Source organism: Aquarana catesbeiana, linkage group LG08, assembly GCF_042186555.1.
Source record: "Aquarana catesbeiana isolate 2022-GZ linkage group LG08, ASM4218655v1, whole genome shotgun sequence".
Taxonomy (NCBI): Eukaryota; Metazoa; Chordata; class Amphibia; order Anura; family Ranidae; genus Aquarana; species Aquarana catesbeiana.
The window spans coordinates 128,842,115-128,865,020 of NC_133331.1; the positions used below are offsets into that span (position 1 = coordinate 128,842,115).

The 22,906-nt window shown below is 41.2% G+C and overlaps 1 protein-coding gene across 4 annotated transcripts in view; it reads left to right on the top strand.

Annotated features, from left to right (window-relative positions):
• KIF20B (kinesin family member 20B) overlaps nucleotides 1-22,682 on the top strand; it is a 225,634-nt gene extending 202,952 nt beyond the window's left edge. For all 4 annotated transcript variants that reach the window (XM_073596389.1, XM_073596391.1, XM_073596390.1 and 1 more), the window contains 4 exons: nucleotides 15,954-16,049; nucleotides 17,821-17,941; nucleotides 18,064-18,209; nucleotides 22,295-22,682. In XM_073596389.1, the coding sequence (XP_073452490.1) occupies nucleotides 15,954-16,049; nucleotides 17,821-17,941; nucleotides 18,064-18,209; nucleotides 22,295-22,372 (441 nt within the window). In that variant the 3' untranslated portion in view covers nucleotides 22,373-22,682. The remainder of the gene's footprint in view (nucleotides 1-15,953; nucleotides 16,050-17,820; nucleotides 17,942-18,063; nucleotides 18,210-22,294) is intronic.
• The last annotated feature ends 224 nt before the right edge of the window (nucleotides 22,683-22,906 follow it).

Genomic DNA, 22,906 nt, shown 5'->3' on the forward strand with positions numbered 1-22,906 from the left:
CTAGTAATACTTTGATACAAGGGGCCACAGGTGTACCCCTGGCACACAACCCTTGAAGGGAAAAACCAACCAGGTGCATTTGAGACCTTTGTATGATCACTGTTCTCCATGTGTAAGAGAGCACTAGGACCTGCATTCTATGTAGCCGTGCACAGTGAGAGTGTGCTCTTTCAGGACACAATTTCATCTTTGCTTTATCGGAAAGTAAAAATAAAACATTTCATGAAAATCTTTAATCTGCCAAAACCCTTGCAGCATTAATGGCGATCTCCCAGAGTGTGAAATAAGATTACTTAATCCGAATTGTTACACCACAAAAGTTTGTATTTTGCTACAGTCTTCTTTTTTGTATACCTGTATAGTGCACTGTGACAGACTGGCAATTTTGCTGCCGAAATTGTTAGCATTTACCAATTTCCCATTATTTTTTATGTCTGTAGCTATCTGGTAACTACTGTTTTAGCTAGCTACTATTCATATCTAAAAATCTGTGGGAGGTGTTTATATTTTGGGCAATGAAGGAAGCCTAGCCAGCAGTTCATAGTACTTAAACATTGAATGAAGCTGGCATTTTCATACTTAAACTACCAGAACTTAATTCTGTTGTGATCAGACAACAGAGTTATAATGTAACCATTCCATGGAATGCAATTCTTTTTCTTCTTGGCAGAAAAACACTGTGCTAGAATAAAATAGTTCCAAATGTCCATGCAAATTCTGTTTGCACCTGATACACCCCTAGAGAGTTTTAGCATGAACAGTGTTTTAGACTGGCTGCCTACTCTTGAATATACCTCAGAGTTGCAAATTTTCCCCACATAGGGCTAACCTATCCAAGGCAGGTGCCAGTCTCCGAAGCAGACAACTGCTGAACTTTCAGTCTAAGAATCAGAAAGACAGACAAGAATTTAATTTAGACCTGGACAAACACATCCAACTCTTTTGGCTGTTCCTCATGTGGCCTATTTGGGAAAATGAATTCCCTGCCCCCGAATTTAATCCATCCATCCAATCCACTTCTCTAAACAGTCTATAATGGCACCAGTCAGGGCAGAAACATAGGCGCTGCCATTGTGGACCCCAGTTCTGTAATACCCATTTGTGAGTCGTTGACCTGCAGCAAACATGAACCTACAGGTGTCCTGACGTCTGCTAACACACGTACTTGTTCTGGATCAATGACTCCTGAAATTGTAATGGTAAATCTTGTCACCTTAACCTCCGCAACATCTCCAGAATTCCACCCTTCCTGACTGACACCACAAAGCAACTTATTCACTCCTTGATTTTTTCCCGCCTTGACTACTGCAACTCTCTCCTTAAGGGCCTACCCTTACGCAGGTTATCCCCCCTTCAGTCTATTATGAATGCTGCTGCTAGACTAATACACCTTACTAACCGATCTGTGACGGCTGCTCCTCTCTGCCAATCCCTTCACTGGCTTCCCCTACCCCACCGTATAAAATTCAAAATGCTAACCACAACACGCCCCCAACTACATCACCAACCTCATCTGCAGATATCACCCAAATCGTCCCATCCACTCCTCACAGGACCTCCTGCTCTCTAGCTCCCTTGTTACCTCCTCCCTTGCTCACTTTCAGGACTTCTCCAGAGCCTCTCCCATCCTCTGGAACACCTTGCTCTGGTATGTCTGATCAGCCCCTAACCTACCTTTATAAGATCCCTGAAAACGCATTTATTCAGGGAAGCCACTCCCATCAAATAATTCCCCGTAGCTATTACCTTTTTTACCACCACCCCCTCCCTTTAGAATGTAAGCTCTACGAGCAGGGCCCTCCTGCCCCTTCTGTGTTGAACTGTACTGTAATTGTGCTGTCCCCCGCTACATTGTAAAGCGCTGCGTAAACTTTTGGTGCTATATAAATGGTGTATAATAATAATAATGCACTTGATAAAACAACTTGGCAGTAGCAGTTGCCATTTTTCCTTCCTGAAAGGTTTCTTTTAGTGTGAAGCTGCATTTTAAAGTCTACAATATTTTCCCATATTCAGAGCAGGCTAATGGCCCATAGAAAAGGCATAACTTTTCATTTCATTTGCACAATTTTTAATGTAAGTGTGTTAACAAAAATATCAAAATTTAATGCCCGTGTTCTTCATGACCTTGGTCATGAAGAAGAGTAGTAGATATATTGGAGGAGGATGGTTTATCTGTGTAGAAAGCAATGTAACTTTTACACATTTTTTTGCCATGATTAAGAAGCCCAAGATTAGCAGAAGCTGTCCATGGAATGACGTCACTCCCACCTCCAGATTAAAATGATCAGGACGTGCCTTACTCCTGTATTTAAGCAATCAGTGCTAGTAGACCCCTGACTGTATACTGCTTGACATTATACTATATCTCAAGCTGTTTGATTTCAGAAATATCTAGGTCATCTGGTTACATTTCTGCATTAAACTTTTCCTTGCATGATAGTCTGCCTTTAATAAACATTGTTTGTGTTCTTGTTGGGAAGGTTGCTCTTCGTGAACTGTTGTTAACTTTCATACTGTTACTAACTACATCATCATAAGCCACCTTTTCATCCATAAATCACACATTTGAAACTGATCTGTAAAAACAGCTGCTTGATTTCAGCATTAATGATCACCATAAAAGGACGTTTCTGTCTGTTATGAGACCTATGTGCTGTATTCAGGATGCATTTTTAAAGGATTGCCCATGGTTCTGTTTAATCATAAAGGTTATTTATGAGAAGTGCTTGCAGAGATTAATTACAACAGGTCCTTTGTAGTGCTATTCTGAAATCCCCAATGGGTTAGTGTGTTTTACTTCTGTCCAGAAGCAGGATCAATCAAAAAAATGAAAACATGCTCTTCGTTTACTCTATTTGACTATTGAGGGTAATGTGAGCGCAACGGAAACTTTGTTTCATCTTTTATAGGTTGTCTACACTAAAGCCAAACTCCAGGAAAATTATAGAAGTGCTAGAAGGTTTAAAATGCTATTGCGAGAGCCCAATAAACCCCCTTTTAATGAATATGCATTTTTTTTTTACCAGCTTAAAATACTTTTTGTACTAGGAGAATCAGACCGCGGCTTTCACTCTGTGATCCCACAGACCCCACTAAACACTTTTCTAACCAACATAGTTCTTGTTCCCTGAGCAGAGCAATTACCATGAGGTGTGTTGGAGAGCTTGGTGCTACTTGTGTGTGAGAGCAGGTGTTTGAGTCTCCTAGTAATTGCCAGCACAGTCTTATTTTAACCAGAAAAAAGGGGCACACTGTACTGTGTATGCAGCCGGACTGCATTACAGTAAAAACAATAAATAAAAGGATACAATTTGTCTTTCTATTTTATTCCAGTTTTGACACTCATCTCCTGAACAGTAAGGAAGTATAAATCTTCCCTTTGAGGTCACAGACAAAAATAAAATCATGGCTGAGGTTCTAAGGATATCCTCACTTTTCTAAAAATTAAAAAAAAATGTGTTCTAGAAGTATTCAGGTAAATTGGGTTATGCAGCTGCTTTTAAGAGATTAGAAAATGGCAAACAAAGCTGTAAGGAGCAGCCCAGTATAACCCCTCCAACTTGCTTTTTGTTGGTGTCCTAGGAGACCAGACATCTTCTCTCCTCTAAGGGCCCTTTCACACTGGGGCGGGAGCGGCACTGACGGTAAAGCGCCGCTATTGTAAGCGGCGCTTTACTGTTGGTATTCGGCCGCTAGCGGGGCGGTTTTACCCCCCGCTAGCGGCCGAGAAAGGGTTAAAAACCACTGCAAAGCGCCTGTGCAGAGGCACTTTGCCGGCGTTATAGCCGCGCTGCCCCATTGATTTCAATGGGAAGGAGCGGTATATACTCCGCTCCTTCACTGTTCCGAAGATGCTGCTCACAGGACTTTTTTTCCCGTCCTGCTAGTGCACCGCTCCAGTGTGAAAGCCCTCGGGGCTTTCACACTGGAGAGACAGCAGCGGCACTTTCGGGTCGGTTTGCAGGTGCTATTATTAGGCGCTATTATTATGTGAAAGGGCCCCCAATAGAAGCAAAACCTTTTCTTAATTCTTATCAACATTCCTTTTTCTTTAGCAAGTTTCTTTATAAGCTACAGAGAGATATATTGTCAGCCCTTCCTTCTCAGAGCTCTGTGCTCAGCTGACGGTGAATTGCCAAAGACTTTTCCTTCCACAGTGACTCACCTGGTCTTCATTTCCTGCTCGTCAGTTAGAGATGCTGGTTATATAAACTCCTTGGTCAACATATCTGGACTCTCTCTGTTGTGTTTTCCTGTGAAAGACTTTTGCTGGCTTCCCTTCTGGTTCCTGATCCTGTTTGGTGTACCCGACTTCGCTGATCTCTGGACTCCTTAGTTTGTTCTGACTACCCGTCCTGTTACCGAACTCTGGCTATGTTTTGACTAGGTTTGCTCTGTTTATACCATTTTATTAAATAGTGTGATTTTTTTTTTTATTGCACTTCTGTCTCAGTCGGATTCATGGTTTCTGACAGTAGACAAAGGCCAGGCAATCCACTTGTTGGTAATATTTTTCCAGATTGGATGAGCAGGATCACCGCGTGGCTCAGTTTGCCATAGCGTTACGCACGCTCCTGAATCGCACTGCTCACCTGGAACCTCTTACTGTGGCTGCTCCAGTACAACCTGTGTTGCAGGCCATCCCTGCTGCTGCTGCAGTCTCGGTGCTGGCACCCGCCTCGAATATTATCTCTATAAGAGGTACGTCTGGTTCCGCTCCGCTTCCCCATCGATTCGGGGGGCGATCCAGTTCAATGCCGAGGGTTTCTCATCCAGGTAGAGATTTACTTTGAGATGCTGCTCCAGGCGTTTCCCACGGACAGAAGCAAAGTAGGCTTCATGATATCTTTGCTTTCTGAGAGAGACTTGGCCTGGGCAAATCTTCTATGGGAGACGCAAAAACCCTTTGTCCAGAGTTACCCAGAGTCTGTGGCTTCCTTTAAGAGGGTATTTTATGTTCCCACATGCTCCATGTCTGCTGCCAAATGCCTGATGTCAGCTAAACAGGGTACGAGAACTGTTGCTGATTACGCCATTGAGTTCTATGCTCTGGCAGCAGAGGTTGCTTGGAATAATGAGGCCCTTGTGACTGCTTTTTCTCATGGTCTCTCGGATCACATCAAAGATGAGAGAGCAGCCCGAGACATACCCACTGAGCTGGATAATTTGATAACGTTTGCCATCCTCATTGACTCCAGACTCCGAGAGAGACCCTCTTTTAAGGAACACTTGTGGAAGCCTCCTTTTCCTTTGGTTCTGAGCTTTGCAGTCCCACCCTTGCCTCCCTCACCTCCCATACTTCCTGGTACCGAGTCTGCCAGTGAGGTAGAACCCATGCACTTGGGCTTCACACGTCCCTCTGCGGATGAGAGGGCCTTTAGGAGTTGTGCCTTTATTGTGGCCAGGCTGGTCACTTTTCAAAGTCTTGTCCGACCCGTTTGGGAAAGTGCCCGCGCTTTGAGGTCCTGTAGGGGACAGACCTTAGGTGGCTTTGTTTCATCCCCAGTTATCCAGAAGGATAAGCCCCTGGTACCGTTTACCCTTTCTTGTTCTGAGTCGTCCATTGAGATACTGGCTTTAATCGACCCTCTGGCTGCAGGCTATTTCATAGATGGTGCCTTTGTGTCCAAGCACTCGATTCCGCTGCAGCTTTGTGCCACTCCACTTGCAATTGAAGCTATTGATGGGAGACCTCTAGAGCCTGCCCATGTGACCCATGAGACTTTTCCATTGACCATGGCCATAGGGGCTGTTCACCATGAGATAATCCAATTCCAAGTCATTTCCTCACCTAGTTTTCTGTTGGTTATTGGTTATCCTTGGTTACAGAGGCACAACCGTCTTTTGGCTTCGTGCTGAGGTTGTTTCCTGGTCGCCACAATGCAGGGAGACATGTTTTCTGAAAGTGGTTAAGGTCTTGTGCACCCCTTAACTCTCCGCCCTGCCGGAGGAGCACTGCAAATTTTGCAATGTCTTTGACAAAGGTCAAGCCGGTAGTTTGCCTCTGCACTGGTCGTATAATTGTGCAATTGACCTTCCACCTGGTGCCATACCACCTTGTGTTTGGGTCTACCCTTTGTCAGTCTCGGAGGACAAAGCCATGGAGGAGTATGTGGCCGATGCACTTTCTTGAGGATTCATCCACAGGTCCTCCTCTCCTGCTGGTGCTGGTTTCTTCTTTCTGAAAAAGAAGAATTGTGAACTGAGACCTTGTATTGATTATAGGGGTCTCAGTCGCTTCACGATTGAGAATGCGTATACGATTCCTTTGATTACAGAGTTTTTTGACCGCGTCAAGGGAGCAACGGTTTTTTACGAAGCTTGATTTCTGAGGGGCATGCAATCTCATGAAGATCAAGGAGGGCGAGGAATGGAAAACTGTGTTTAGTACCAGGTCAGGCTATTATGAATACCTAGTTATGCCATTTGGTCTTTGCGATGCTCCGGCAGTGTCCCAGGAATTTATCAACGATGTCCTCCGAGATTTGTTGCAGCTATGTGTATTGGTTTATCTCGACGATATTCTCTTATCCAAGTCCCTAGAGAGCCATCACACAGATGTCCGCCGTGTGCTGCAGAGGTTGAGAGATAGTAACCTGTATTGCAAATTGGAGAAGTGCGAGTTTCATTGTGAACAGGTTTAATTCCTGGGTTATGTAATTTCCACTGCTGATTTTTCGATGGACCCAGAGAAACTCTCGGCCGTACTACAGTGGCCCCAACCCGTGTGTTTATGACCATTGCAATGTTTTCTTGGCTTTGCCAATTATTATCGGAAGTTTATTCGTAACTTCTCGTCTCTGGTCAAACCCCTGACTGATATGACCAGAAAGAACGGTAACCCACCGAATTGGTCTCCAGACTCCATTAATGCCTTTGAGAGTTTCAAGACTGCCTTTGCTTCTGCTCCTGTGTTAGTGCATCCTGATCCTATGGTACCTTTCATCTTTAAGGTTGATGCATCTGAGACTTGAGTTGGTGCCCTGCTGTCTCAACGTCTGAGAGCGCTATGCATCCTTGTAGCTACTTTTCCAAGAAATGATCTCCTGCGGAATGCAATAATGAGATTGGGGACAGAGAGTTGTTAGCAATCATTTTAGCCCTTAAAGAATGGATGCATCTCAAAGGTACTACTGTGCCGGTTCTTATTCTGACTGACCATAAGAATCTTACATTCTTTTCTGAGGCTAAACGCCTCTCTCCCAGAAGGGTGCGATTGGCTCTTTTCTTCAGTTTCAATTACATAGTCTCATTCTTACCCGGTACTAAAAATGTAAGGGCTGATGCTTTGTCACAACAGTTTTCCTCCACTTCCAAGATGGAGTCCGTTCCGGTTCCTGTGATTACTCCCGATCGTATTCTGGCTATGGTTCGCACCAGTCTCACTTCTTTGGGTGACAAAATTCTTGGCGCTCAGATCCATTCTCCTCCTGAGAAACCTTGTGACCGCTGCTTTGTCCCTGAGTCTCCGTACTGCCATGCTCCAGACTTATTCTCCCAAGGCTGCTGGACCCCCAGGAAGAATCAACTCTTTTGGGTCATTTCCCAACAATTCTGGTGGCCTAGGCTACGTGCTGATGTAGCTGCTTTCGTAGCTGCTTGTTCCGTGTGTGCTCAGAGTAAGACACCATGACACCTTCCAGTGGGCCTCCTACAACCCATACCCAATGGAGAGAGGCCTTGGACCCACCTGTCAATGAATTTTATTGTGGTGTTACCCAACTCTCAGGGCAACAGTTATCCTTATGGTGGTTGACCGGTTCTCGAAAATGTCTCATTGTATTCCACTTAAGAAGTTGCCTACATCTAAAGAACCGGCTTCCATTTTTGCTCAAGAGATCTTTTGCTTACATGGGCTACCCAAGGTGATCGTCTCAGACAGGGGTAGCCAGTTTGTGTCCAGGTTTTGGCGAGCTTATGTGCACAGTTGGGAATTCAGCTCTCTTTCTCCTCTGCGTATCACCCGCAGTCCAATGGGGCCGCAGAATGAGCCAACCAGACCTTGGAACAGTTTTTACGTTGCTACATTTCTGACCACCATAACAACTGGTCAGTCCTTTTACCTTGGGCAGAGTTTGCTCACAAAAGTGCCATCAATACCGCTTCTTGATTGTCTCCATTCATGGCAAATTATGGTTTCCAACCATCCATGTTGCCTGACTCATTTGTTCCTCAGAGCATTCCTGCATTGGAGGAGCATCTCTGTGATCTTCATTCCAGTTGAGTACAGGTCCAAGAGTCCTTGCAACGTGCCAATGATGGTTACAGACTTCATTCTGACCCCACACTCCTACCTGCGCCTTCCTACCAAGTTGGGGACAGGGTCTGGCTGTCATGTAGCAACCTCCGACTCTGTTTTTCCTTATTAAAACTGGCACCCCGGTTTATTGGGCCTTTCCGTATTTTCCGTAGGATCAACCCAATGCCTTGCTTTAGACCTTCCTTCTAATATGCGATTTTCAAATGTATTTCATGTCTCCTTATTAAAAACCTTTGGTATGCAACCATTTCACCACTTCGGTACCACATACTTGCCCAGTTCAGGTTGAGAACCATGAGGAATATGCAATACAATCTATCATCGATTCCCGTAGCTTCTGTGGGCGCATGCAATACCTAGTTTATTGGAAGGGATACGGCCCGGAGGAACACTCTTTGGTCTTATCCTCGGGCGTACATGATCCTGTCGTCCTCCGTGCCTTCCATAGACATTTTCCCCTCAAACCTGGTCATCCTCCGAGGGGGAGGGGTCATTGAGGAGGGTACTGTCAGGGTTGGGCTGCTGGTTATATAAACTACTTGGATCAGATCTGTGCCTTCGCCTTGGTCAACATATCCGGACTTTCTGCTGTGTTTTCCTGTGAAAGACTTTTGCTTGGCTGACTTCCCTTCTGGTTCCTGATCCTGTTTGCTGCACCTGACTTCACTGATCTCTGGACTCCTGTTTCTCTGGCTTGTTCTGATACCCGTCCTGGTTACCAAACTCTGTCTATGTTTTGACTAAGTTTGCTCTGTTTATACCATTTTATTAAATAGTGTGATTTTTACTGCACTTCTGTCTCAGTCTGATTCATGGTTTCTGTAAAAAAAAAAAAAATATATAATATTATATTATTATATTATATTATATTATAGTATATTATATTATGAACTAAGCCGTCTAGGACAAATGTTTCACAGCTTTCAGGACCAGTTGATCTTTGGCATCACCACAGAAGCTGTTACCCAGACCCCACTAAAAAGAAGAAACATGACCAGACTTTAATGTGTCCCTTGCACTAGACTCTGCTAAAAGCACTTGTCTCTACTTATGTGCAAGGTGCTGCAAAGTGCTTTACAGGTCTATAACTGTGGGACACAGTGGTGTCCCTAATATTCTCTTAGGGAGTGTGTCCACTGAAGGCATGAAGGGTGGCAGAAACCGCATTCTCCCTAGAATCCTGCCTCTGTGCTGTGCATCCACCGCAGTGAACTCTTTACATTAACCAGCCTCTCCTTAACAATATCACATTGTGACATAACCAAACAGTGAGGTTTAAGTACATGCTGTGGGAAGATTATTCATTTGATAATACAATTATACCTCCCTTTGATGCATTCTAACTGGCTACATGCTCTGTATGGTTCCTTGACATCGCTGTTGATATTTGCATGCTACCTGTGAGATACAGACTTTTTGCATGTGGTGCACTACTTTAAATTTTTATGCTTAATGCTTATTTGCATCTGTCCAGCTTTGTGCTTTCTGATTTATTTGCATGGTCTGTTTATATCTTGATGAACACTTGCATGTTGCTAGGCATGAGTACAGACCCAATATGCTGAGCACCCATCATTACTTATCTTCTTGCTTATTTACTTGCCTTCGTATGATGTTTAACTACATCATAAGGGGCTCGTCTGAGCAATAGTAATTCATGTATTTCATCTAACTTACATAATGGACTCCACAAATGCTCTATACAACCCTAGCTATGTGCCAGTTGATACTACTTCAGCCTAATACATGTTGTACATATAAATGTTATACTACCTGTGAAGGTTTTTTCAATATAATGGCAGGTATCCACAAGTTGTCTCTCAGCATGGTGGATCTCCCCGCTGTCCTTAGCAACCGGTTTATTTGTTCTATCCAGCAACTGCATGCAGTGTCTATATGAATACGATCACATACAATACAAGCTTCTGCAATATGGCTTCTTTCCAGGATTCTCACTCGATGTGCAATAGATTTATTTTAAAGATTATACATGTGTTCCTGTGGTCAGACTGATGAGTCTTATTGTACAGTAGCAAAGATCTCGCCGAATGACTCACTATCGTTGGGAAGTAGCAGTGTGAATTTGTCTTCCAGGATATAGTCAATTTGCATGCTTATTATACTATTTTCATTCTTGCCATAATCTTCTTTTGGGACATATTGATTGAATTTGTAAGTATGCAGGATCCAGGGCAGTGATTGTTCTTTAGGTCTACCATGAACTCTGTTTAATTAAAACATGGTATTTTCCACATAGTCATAATGCTCACATAGACCTACTCTCACACTGACAATTCTGTACTATTTGTACAGAATTGGAGGTTTCTGGTCTGCTATAATTTAGTTTTTGCACACATTTAAAGCAGTCTTAAACCAAAAATGTAATATATTACAGCTTACCAATCACTAGATGTGGCTACATTAGTTATCCCTTTTTAGGCTCTTTTCTGTCTTATAATCTGGTGATCTGGCCAGTAACACACTTCACACACTGTATTAGAACACCTCCACTCTGATTGAAGGAGCACAGGGGGCAGATTTGGAGAGCAACCAATGGTCAGTCTGAGGGGAGGGGAGTGTTAGATGTAATAGCAGAAACTGTAAAGGCAGAAGGTTTTTTTTTTTTTCTTTTCGCCTTACTGCATTTTTTTCTGTAAGGTAAAAAAAACACCTGCATGCAGCTCACCATACCCCCCTGCCCCCAAACAAATACCTAAGCCCAATCTTGATCCAGCGATGTGCACGATAGCCAAGGCTCTCCTGGGTCTTTCTCTCCTGATTAACTCATTGAGCCTTTTTAGTGACTTTAGTGTCTCTGTGCACCTGCTTTGTTACATGTCATTTTTCTGGGCTGGCTTCCTGATGGTGACACCAGGGGACCTTGTTGCACCATTAGTCCCCACAGGTGCAGGGTGATAACCCAGGAGCATAAAAGCAGGATAGTTGTCATCCCATAACAGGGAGAAAGTTCTGTAGCAAAGACCTTCATGGATGAATTACCTGTCATTCTTTTGATGAAAGCTGCAGATTGGAAACATTGACACAACTTTTAAAGTTAAACATATTCTAAAGCTAGAGATTTTAGTGATTGGTGATAAACTTTATATACCTCAACACCAGAATATGTGCTAGTTTACTGCCTTTTTCTTATATGTAGGGGTTAAATAATTTCCATGTGTACATACATTTTTTTTCCTGTAGAACATACTTGTCTGCTGTGGTACTCAGGCATGCTGCAATGAAGTGGTACTTCAAATGTATATAAATTACTTACTCCAGTTGATATTTGCCTGAATCCTACAGCATGAGAGAGAACTCAGTGTTCCATCATATATTTGACATCCATTACTGCCCATTATCTTCGGTATGCACTGCATATGTCTGTTTATTTTTCCTCACTTTGCAATGACAGCACATAGCTCTCTAAAATATTTTTTGAACTGAAGTGCTTATTGTAAGCATTGTGATGAGTATGAAGCTCCTTATTTTCAAGCATTTTTCCCTAGATATTTCTTGCAATCAACAAAGACAATTTCAGAAATGTCAGCCCTGTTTTTTTACACAGTATATACTTTTATTGAATGTCATCCTAACAAGTATAACATTAAAAGTACTGCTTGCAAGTGTATTATTCATTCATTCGTGTTTGCTACTGCATTAAACCCAATCTTTAGGTTTAGCATATACATTAAAGAGGAACTACAGTCGCCTATATTCTCACCTCCAGCAATGTAATTTCTGCAAGCTACCTCACCAGTATCGTCTTTGTCCGGTCATTTTCATTTTCAGCATCTTCAGCCATCTTGATTGGCACAACTACTATGCATACCAAGTTAATTTATCCCAGGACTGACTCATGCACATGTGCAGCTTAGTGGACATTCTAAAGAAGTTTGCAAGCAGGAAGATTTTTTTGCATAGTAGGTTTCTTCTGCAATAATAGCCTTGCCTGCTCTCAAATTACAGGAGAATTGGAGAATGGCAAACAAAAGATGTCAGCCAGGCAAGAGAACCCTTCCTACTCCCATCATGACGTTTGCTAGTGCCTTATGCCAGCCATAGATGGTTTGAATGTCGGCCAGTTCAGCAGGGGCTGTCCGAGATTCGAACCATGTATGAGCAGGCTGTTTGTACTCAAGTTGATCGATCAATCAACTTGGGTACCGACAGCCTGTCAGATTTTTCTTGCTAGCAGTAATCATTGTGTGTTCTCCCAGCCGGGATGGCTCCCCACGTGGGGAGAACACAATAGCTCCAGGGGAGGGATTCCCCCATTAATACTGATTGTGTTGATAGGGGAATCGAGAGATTTTCTTTCCTGAAACCCATGGCTTCTGGAAAGGAAATCGCAAAGTCTATGGCCTGCTTTAAGAGAATGGATGTCTTTTCCTGTGGAGCCAGAAGTGCTGTTAGATGCCGTTTCTGGATCAGTAGAGCCTCAGCACAGCCTTGGAAGTGATACCTGGACCCCGCTGTGAGAAAGATGAGAAATTGGACTGTAATGTGTCATTCAGGCACTGGGACAGTCTTGGGCACTTTCCAGGTCACGCTGTGTACAGCTAGCTGCACAACGCTCTACTGGTTCAGGGCTGTGATGCACTTGTCCCTGAAGACCACCCTGGTGATTATACCAGGAAAGTCCATGTTCAGGCATTTGCTGTTCTAATGTAACAGCACTCTGACCCTGGCTGTCAGTTGTGTTCTACGTTGTCGCACAGGCTTCTGATGGAGGCTGCAGGTGGCCGTACATTATTTGTTTATACTAGGTATTGTTATTGTACTGACAATTTACACAGCTTTGTACATATATTGAATATTCACATCAGTCTGTGCCTTCAAGGAGCTTACAATCCTAAGGTCTCTACCTCACATGCATACATACTTGGGCCAATTACCTACCAGCATGTCTTTGGAGTGTGGGAGGAAACCTATGTGCGCACATGGAGTACCTGCAGAGTCCGTGCAGGTAGTTTCATAGTTGGCATTCACGTTTTACAGACATGGTCCAGTTTTGTCACCATTAGAATACTTGCACTAAGACAATGCCTCCATCACTGGAAGGCATGCATATGGACAGGAAAGAGGCTGCTGGAGAGCAGAAATACTGATATACTAAAAAATAAAAGAAAAATGTTTGATGTTGCGCATCAAAATGCTGTTGCCATGCAAATTGCTGCTGTGTTTCTATCATATACATTGACCGTTACTCTCTATGATCACATTTGTTAGGAAAAGTGGGGATTTTGCCCTCTGTGTCACAGGGTGCCGATGCATGATGTCTTTGTTGGATGGAATGTTACCTAACAAACCAAAGTTGCTTTTGTCATCTTTTAGCATAATCCATTTTATCATGTATAATAACCAAACTGACACTCAGCGATCTATTTAAATAACATTTGATGAAGGCATACATTTTGACTATATAAATAGATTTATTCCTGTGATCGTCTGCTCCATCTAGTGCCCAAAATGTTTTTTATTTTCCATTGATGTATTTCAAAAACTTTACCACATTTTGGCCACTAGATAGAGCTGACAACTATAGAAATGAATCTTATTACAGAAATCGCAACCAAAATGTATGCAGCCTGCACAAATGTGTGTGACATTACTTCCAACTAATGTTTTATGAATATATTTATTGTTGCCTATGAGAGTTTCAGGCAAAGCACAACATTCTTACACTATCAATCCAATTAGTGATATGCTTAAGGCCTGGTTCACACCTGAGCAATTTTTTTTTTTTTTGCTTGAAGCTTGTAGCTCTAAAACGCTGAACAAGCCAAATTCCATTCATTTCAATGGCCCCTGTTCACATATGAGCATTCGGTTGCCTGAAGCAAAACACCTGATGCTCTAAAAAGTACATGAGCTTCTTTCTGGCAGGTTACAAGTGCTTTTGGCCCTATAGACTTTAATAGAAACGCCTGAGTTGAGCAGAAAAAACGCTTGTAAAATGCTCAAATAGCAGCTCCCGCCCCTAATTTCCTCTCCCTCTCCTCCCCCTAGTGCTTTCTTTTGGCTAAACAAAAACACCAGAAGCAGTAAAACGCTTCTAATACACTTCTAAAACGCTTTAAAAAAGCTTGTAAAAAGCCTACGAAAAGCGCCAGTAAATCGATACGCTCAGCTGTGAATGGAGCCTAAGTATTTTCTGTTTTGGTTGCACTACTTAGTGAAAAAAAAGAGTTCTGCTACAGAAATCTTCAGGCTTGTAGCAGAGAGCAAAGCGTTCCAACAATATACTCCTATAGATTCATTTCACAAAGCTAACACACCAGGATAATCATTCTTATTTTTAAAAAATAGCAATGGTTTATTTCAGATGAATTCTTTAAGATATGAAGGATTTCAGTCATGGATAAAAAAAAGGTCCTTCTGCTTGTGTTAAAGCTTTGTGAATTCAGCCTTGTGTGTCTTGGACACAAATATGTAATTTGGTGTCCAACATGTGCCATGTGCATCCATATCTGTTGAAATTAAAAAAGAAGAAAACGCCCCTTCACAAAATTTATTGTAAACTTTGCACTTTTAATGGGGGTTCCAACTTTATCCTCAGATTTATGCCATTCCCTTCAAACCTCTCATTCAAACGAGTGCAGCTTTTCAGAGAGGTGTCCGTTTATGAAGCAGTGAACAGCGGTGATCCAGAGAATCGCCACTGCTCACAGAACATAAACGGTTAATGACAACGATAACAGAGATTATTGGGGGAGAACAAGTTTGAACATGTTCCCCCCGATGATCTCCGCACACAGAGAATCCTCATTAACTGACACAGAAACGGCTAGTTTATGAAGCTGCTATTTCAGCGCTTCACTGGTGATCTGAATCAGAATTCACACTCCCAGATTCACCAGCTCAGAGGTGGAGAATCGGGGAGTGAAGAGAGAATCCTGGGGGATCTGAGGGGGAAGGAGGAAGATTTTTAACTTCTTTCGACCTCGTTCAGACCCTCCAAGACAGTAACTATGTCCCTCTGTCATATTTATGTGTGTGTGTGTGTGTGTATGTGTATATATATATATATATATATATATATATATATATATATATATATATATATATATATATATATATATATATATATATATATATATAATTAATCTAGAGGGACTCTTTATTTTATTAGTATTAACCATGCCGTCTGTCCGTGTATTGAGCAGTGATCATTTATCACTGCTTAATAAACTGACATTTAGGTGTTTCTGTGAATTTCTGGTACTGTAATCTCGTAAAGTCTCACAAGATTCCAGTATCAGGGGCCGTTCTCTACTTTTTGAAGCGTTTGTAGATCGCTTCACTCCTCCGAAGTAGAAGCGATCTACAAAGTTTCATAAACTGGCACACTGAGGAGAACAATCTCCTCTGAGAATGCCGGAGAATGAAGCAGTGAATTTTTTTCACTGCTTCATAAATGGACACCAGAATGTTTAGGCTTTCTGTTGTAAAACCCAAAGCATTCATTTCTTTAGCTGTTATTAAATTGTTTTTTCTACAGGTCTTGTCTTACTGAACCTAGAATTTTGTTATAAGAAGGTTAAGTGAAGCAGATCCAAGTTGCTGGTATGCACTGCATGAGCTTTACAGCAGGCAGTTTACATATAGGCAAGGTTTCATTTTTCCTGGAGCTCTCTTTTGAGTTGTCATATATTCTCTATACCTGTAGTAATATGTCTCTTGCTTGTAGGATATTGTAAAAAATGAAAACCAGAAAAACACAAGAACAAATAAAATGACACCGTTCACCATGGCAAACCCTGCTGTCAATAGCAGTCAATCAAAGGTCTGTATACTTCATATGTGGACGTTTATTATAAATGGTGTATTACATTTTTTTAATTTCTAAAACTTTGTGTAAGCCCCTTTTTTTTTTTTATTTCAATATTTTTACTGCTCTATATGCAACACTGCAATTGATTTCCCATTGACCAAGGTGCGTGGAAGCATCAAACAAATATATTGGCACTGACAATATGACCTGAAAAATCAAGTTATGATTGTAAGATATTAACTTGTGGTTTGAAGTATGCTTGAATTAAACTGAGAGCTTGGTTTCAGTCTAAATACATGATTATTTAATCAGGATGTGCAAATAGCAGTGATGCTCAGTAACTCATGGCAGCTCATTACAATTTACCTTCTTTATTGTGGGCTGCAAGCCACCCGTTTAACACTTGGGTATTAAATTAATGTTTTGGTTTTTTTTTTAATATTTTAAAATAATTCCAGCTATTCAGGAATATACAAATTGAACTGTTCCTGGACAAGCAAATTCATGTAAAAATAAGATTTCTTTCATCATTTCAAGAGGCTTGAGAAGCAATAATGCAACACTATTGCAGTTTTCTTTAGCTTATGCATATTTCTCCTGAGGAAAAAACACACTCATGTGATGACACACTATTGCTAACTTCGGTAGGCCTGTATCACTAACATACTAGGGGTGTTCAAGTCAAACCAGAACTTTTAAAATTACAAGTATAAAATGGGATGCTAACATGGTGGTACTACACGCAATAGTAAGTGGCAAGTGTGTCCTATTAGTGATAGGTGACACATGTTGTGGGCCAGTCCAGAGACCGTTAGGATGTCAGACAACTGTGTTCGTGCATGCATGGAATAACGTGTGGTTATTACGTTTCTCGTGAACGAAGGCGTAAAACCCACGGATATCTACAGAAGGCATTAAGCACAGTACAGTGATGAGACACTCAGCCACAGTAAGACATTTAAATGGTGTAAATGAACAAAGATGGCTGTACGTCCGTTAGTGACGATCCCGGCTGTAGTGGTTCCCGGACCACTGCAGCCATTCCTGTGAATATTCAGCACGTGGAATGCCTGATTCTGGATAATCGACGCATAACCTGTCGTGAAACAAGAGACAAATCTTTCTGTGGCAAAGTGAAGCAGGCTATCCTAGGATGGTTCAGACGTACTCACAAATCTTTCTATGCCAGAGCATTTCAGACATTAGTTAAACGCTGGGATAAGTATATAAATGTAGCAGGGGAGTATGACGAAAAATACATGCAGTTTCCACTTGTTCTTTTATTATATAAACGCAAAATTCTGGGTTTGAATTGAACGCTCCTCGTAGATTGGGGGTGTTTTCCAATGCTTTGTCTCTGTATTGTTCACTTTTGTGGCTGACCCCTTCAGCTAGGCATCAGAAGATGAGGATACATAGAACTGAACAAAGGGAAGCAATGCTGCTGTTTTAGTGCCTAATAAAATTGGATAGGAGAGTAAATGTTTCTTACAAAGTTATTAATATGAGTAACCATAATGCTCTAGGTTAACGAAAATGTGAGAAGTCTAAGCCATGGGTCTACATTAGTCCTTCTACTGTAGTGCTAATGTAGTGTAGTGCTAACGGTTTGATTGCACTTTAGCTTCTGGATACACTGTATTTGCTGATTGTCTTTAGCAGTAAATGTCATAATTTGTATTGAGTCAGAGGTTCTTCGGTTTTAAATTTTTATAATCTCTAATTGTTTAAACATTTTTGTGATGCCCACATAGACATTACCAGGTAAATATCCTTATTTCAGAAACCACCGTTGACAAAGCAGTTGTCTGCTTCCAGCACTGCCTCTAGTCGAAAGAAAGATGGGACCCTGCAAAGGCTCGGGGAATTCTTACAGAGCTCTCCTTCAATTTTCCAGCATAAAGGTATTAACCCATTTGATTTGCTCAACTTTATTCAGGAGATTGAAAAAATACTTATTCTCAGTAGTTCTAAATTCAGTTTTTAAGCATCATGCTTTATTTGAACCATGTGTTTATTTTCAAAGCCAAAAAATTGCTTGGAACAATTGCGGCTCCGAAGACAACGGATTTGATCCCTGGCAAAAAGGAAGAGGAGAGTAAACCCAAGAAGTCCAGGAGAAGGTTGTACACTGCTGAAATCTCAGCTCCACTAGACATTCCTGCTTCTGCAGTAAGTATATGATCACAATGTCCATTTGCAAATAAAGTACCACCTTCTTTTTTAAAAGTGAAATAGGAAAACAATCAGTTACAAGGCGAGACCCATGTGAACCAGGCATACATGTATGACAGGTATTGTCAAGTACTATTTTTTTTTTCGCAATCTTAAAGTGGTTGTAAAGTCCCGTCCCCCCAAAAACAAAAAACATGCTATACTTGGGTGCTCTGCGCTATGGTATTACACAGATCAGCCCCGAACGTCTCTTCTGGGGTCACCCTGCCCAGTGCTCTAGGCTTCTACTCTTCCGCATATGCCACTATAAGAAGCCCCTCCCTATGGTGGCACATGTTCTGGCTTGCTCCTGAGTCAGCATGTGTGCGTTTATTGGCACACACTGTGTGCAGGTTAGCCTCTCACTGCTCTCAGCCAAGCCTGAGAGAGAGTGGAGAGAAGTCTTGCAAATAAACACAGAGTGGGATCGATACAAGACTCGGGTAAGTATTTGGGGAAGGGGGAAAAACAGGCACTGAAAGGTTTTATATCTTAATGCATAATGCATTAAGGTAAAAAAAAAAAAAAAAAAAACACCTTATTACTTTAGAACCACTTTAACCTAATACACTTGTTATGTCAAGCATTAGTCACCAGTATCATCAAAAGCATGCAATTCTACCTTCGTCCCTACCACAGTAGTTCGCCAGGTTTGCTTGGGTTAATAGCCAGGAGCAACACATATTCATGAAAAGTGGACTTTATGTGTAGAGTATGAATTTCAGGAAAGGTTGTTTACTTTCTCTTATGTTTTGTGAGTCTGTGATATGGATTATTAAATAAGGAGGATTTGAATTTGTGCAGCTAAGTCTTAGGATTTCCTCTTGTGAGTTGGTAATAGCACTGCCCAACCTACAACATTTACAGGTTTGGTGGTGTAGTAGTTCCCAGGTTTAATGGGGTGGGCTTCCTTTAGGGTCTTAGAATAGATGTGAACTTGAAAGGGCAAAATATTGCTGCTGATGCCTGCAGGAGTGATGTAGACCAATATACCACATAGGAAGATGGTGGCATGATCACATTTTAGATGCATGTCCCTTTACTCTGAAGGCAGTAGATGGAATAGGCTATGGGCTGTTGGACTGACTGACATGCTACCTTAAAGCATAGAAAGGAAGAAAAGGAACAAAATGGGAGTTCAAGGATGATCTTTAAGTATATCAGTATCCAAAAACCACCTATGCTTTATTGCGAAATATCAGAATTTAACCACTTCAGCCCTGGAAGGATTAATCCCCTTAAAGTGGTTGTAAACTCTCCCCCACAACTTTGTCCCATGTTGCTTAGTATTGTTGTAATCCTTTTCATTCTTTAGAATGATGTCACTGAGCATGCCCATATCTCCCCTGATTTATGGCACACTGTGTGCTTGTCTGTCTATTATCAGGACTTCCAACTGCACAACACTGAAATCCCACGAGACTGCATAATCACTCAGAGCTTCCTACTACACCCCATGTGACATCACATGCAGTGTAAACCTGGGTATCGGACAGCATTACTGCACTCTTATCAGCTGAGGCTGATAAGACTGATATAGGTAAACACTAGATAATCGGCACAAGTAAATACTATGAAATAAAACAAGTCAGCTATGAGCAGGGAAGCAGGGTTGCCATAGAAACGTTGGATTGAGAAGGAGGCTTGGTTAACAGTACAGGAAGTGCTCAATGTAAGGGCGGAAATACACTCTACTGTGGACTCAGAAAAAAATACTTAAAATGGCGCTGCCTTACCCCTGGAAACAAGTTTTTTAAAGTTTCTTTAAACAGTAAAATGCGATTTGGGCTGGATTACAGTGGCTATAAGTTTGATAATTACTTATTATAATGGACTAAATGAAAAGAAGCATCAGAGTGGGAGAGTTTACTTCCTCTTTAATGACCAGGCCATTTTTTGTGATACGACACTGCGTTATTTTAACTGACAATTGCACAATCTTGCGACGTTGTACCCAAACAAAATTAATGTCCTTTTTTCCCCACAAATAGAGCTTTCTTTTGGTGGTATTTTATCACCTCAGTTTTTATTGTTTGCGCTACAAAAAAAGACTGACAATTTTGAAAAAAAAAAACCCACAATATTTTTTGCTTTCTGCTATAGCGTTATAGCGTCTACATAATATGGGAAAGATTTAGGGACTTTTTATTCTTTTTACTAGTAATGGCAGGGATCAGCGATTTTTAACGGGATTGCGACATTGAAGCGGACAAATCTGACCCTAAGTGACACTTTTTGGGGACCAGTGACACCAATAAAAATGCACTGATCACTGTATAAATGACACTGGCAGGGAAGGGGTTAACACTAGCAGTGATCAAAGGGTTAAGTGTTCCCTAGGGAGGTGCTTTCTAATTGTCAGGGGGACGAACTGACTGGGAATAGAGAGAGATTGCTGTTCCTGATCACTAGGAACAGCTGATCTCTCTCTCTCTCCTCCCCTGTCAGAATGGAGATCTGCCTTGTCTGCATCTCTTTACTGCTCCCTTGGCTAGCCCGCTGTATCTAATGCATGGACCAGCGTACAGGTACATCGGCTCGCGCAGTCCGGGAGTGGTTAAAATATATACAAATGGTAAAACAATGGATTCCCATTAAATGGTAGCACAGAATAGAAAACAATCAGACAGCAGAGACCCAAAGGGGCTTTTTCCCTACATGTTTCACTGCCGTAGACGCTTCCTTAGGGTTTAAAGAGTTCTCAGTCTGCTATTATGTCTGGTATCACCAATCTAAATCTACAAATACAATATACAGACAAGTATTAGATGCATCTCAGTTACATATAGTGCTTGCATTTCCTTTCCCACAAGGCATATAAAGGATCATGTGAGAGGGAAGGGGGGGAAAAAAAAACTCCACCATTTAAATTGTCCAATCCAATACGCACTGGATCAGTTTTTCATGTCTAAATGCACCATGGGGAGGCATAAAGGAGAAATATCCCCTGACCAAACTATCCACCAGAGCAATGCAACCTCACATCATGGTGGGGGGGACACGCAACGCTAGCTACAGTTCTACTTATAGAAGTTTAAACGTTTTTCTTGTAGAACTGTAGCTGGTGTTAAGTGGGTTTTTTTTTCCCTCCCATTGATGTGAGGTTCCATTACTGGAATAGTTTGCTCATGGGACGTTTCTCTTTTCTGCCTCCCCATGGCACAGTCAGAAACGAAAACTGACCCTGTACATATTGGATTGGACAATTAAAATTTTAATTGGTGATTTTTTTTTTTTCTTTCTTCCCTCTCACGTGATCTCTTATATGCTCTGTGAGAAAGGAAGTGCAAGCACTACAGTATATGTAACTGAGATGCATCTAATACTTGTCTGTATATTGTAACTGTAGATTTAGATGTGTTTTTTATATTGATGTACTGAAGGATCATCCTTGAATGCCCATTTTGTTACTTTTCTTCCTTTCTATACTATGCACTGGGTTAATGACCCTTCAGTACAAAGATTTATCAGACTATATTCATTAGATGCAGTGACCTCTCCACACATAATTTAAATTTTTAGACCACCTTAAAACATGTCTAAAGCCACAACTGACTGTGGACCCCCCCCCTTCTTTTTTTTTTTTTTTTGCTTTCTATGTCCCATTAAGGAGACTTCCCTTCACTTTTAGTTAGAGACATAACAGGAAGTTAGAGGAAATTTCTCTAAAGCGAGGCACAATCCTTTTAGATAGGTGCCACAGATGTACCTGTCAACTCCTGGTGACAAATGTAAATAGTTTCCAATTATTTTCTGCAGTGCAATGATTGGCAGCACAAACATAGAGAGGGTGCTATTGTCCAGGGGAGACACTGACAGCAGTAAAAGTCTAACCTGTTTTAATGATTCCCTACTCTCTTTGACTTTATTATGTATATGTAAAGCAAATGTGTTAAATATTTTACAAACAAAAGCTTATCACCTGTGGAATGCCTATGCTATATTACCATACCAGTCTGCCTTTTTTTCTTGTTGTTTGTTTCCTAAAATATAATTTGATAAATCACAAAGAATACAGATTTAGCTCTCTTCCTTTCCCACAGATCATTATGGACACTAATGTAAAGGAAAGTGATCACCTTATAATGAAGAGACGACTTAGAACCAGAACAGCTAAATAAACCTAATCTTTTCTTACACCCTATTCCTGTGGTATTCATACAACACATGTACATACTTTTATTTCTTATGTTTCTGTACAAATGTTATTATCCACAGTTTATTATTGTAAGTAAGTGTATAGCTGGAATATTGTATATCCTGATTTTCTTTACATTGAAATGTAATGTGCATTTCTTTATACGCCACAATGTAAACATTTGGCACTATTACTTTATAGCAAAGCTTTTGTTTACTGTTTTTCAGGAAAGATTATGTAAATACACAAATCTCAGCAGTGTATCACTGATTAAATCTTTTCGGTTTAATACATTTAAACACTCAGATTTTTTTTTTTTTTTTGTCATTAAAAATTATCCATTGCCGTTTGGATTTCTGTCTTTAGATTTTATTTTTCACACGCGCATATTCCACAGCTTTTCTTTTTTTTTCTTAGAGCACAATTATGAAACGATTGATTGTAGTTTTTCTTTCCCCATTACTGAACACAGATTTTTTTTTTTTCGCTTGAAGCGAAAAGTAACTTGCTACAGTGT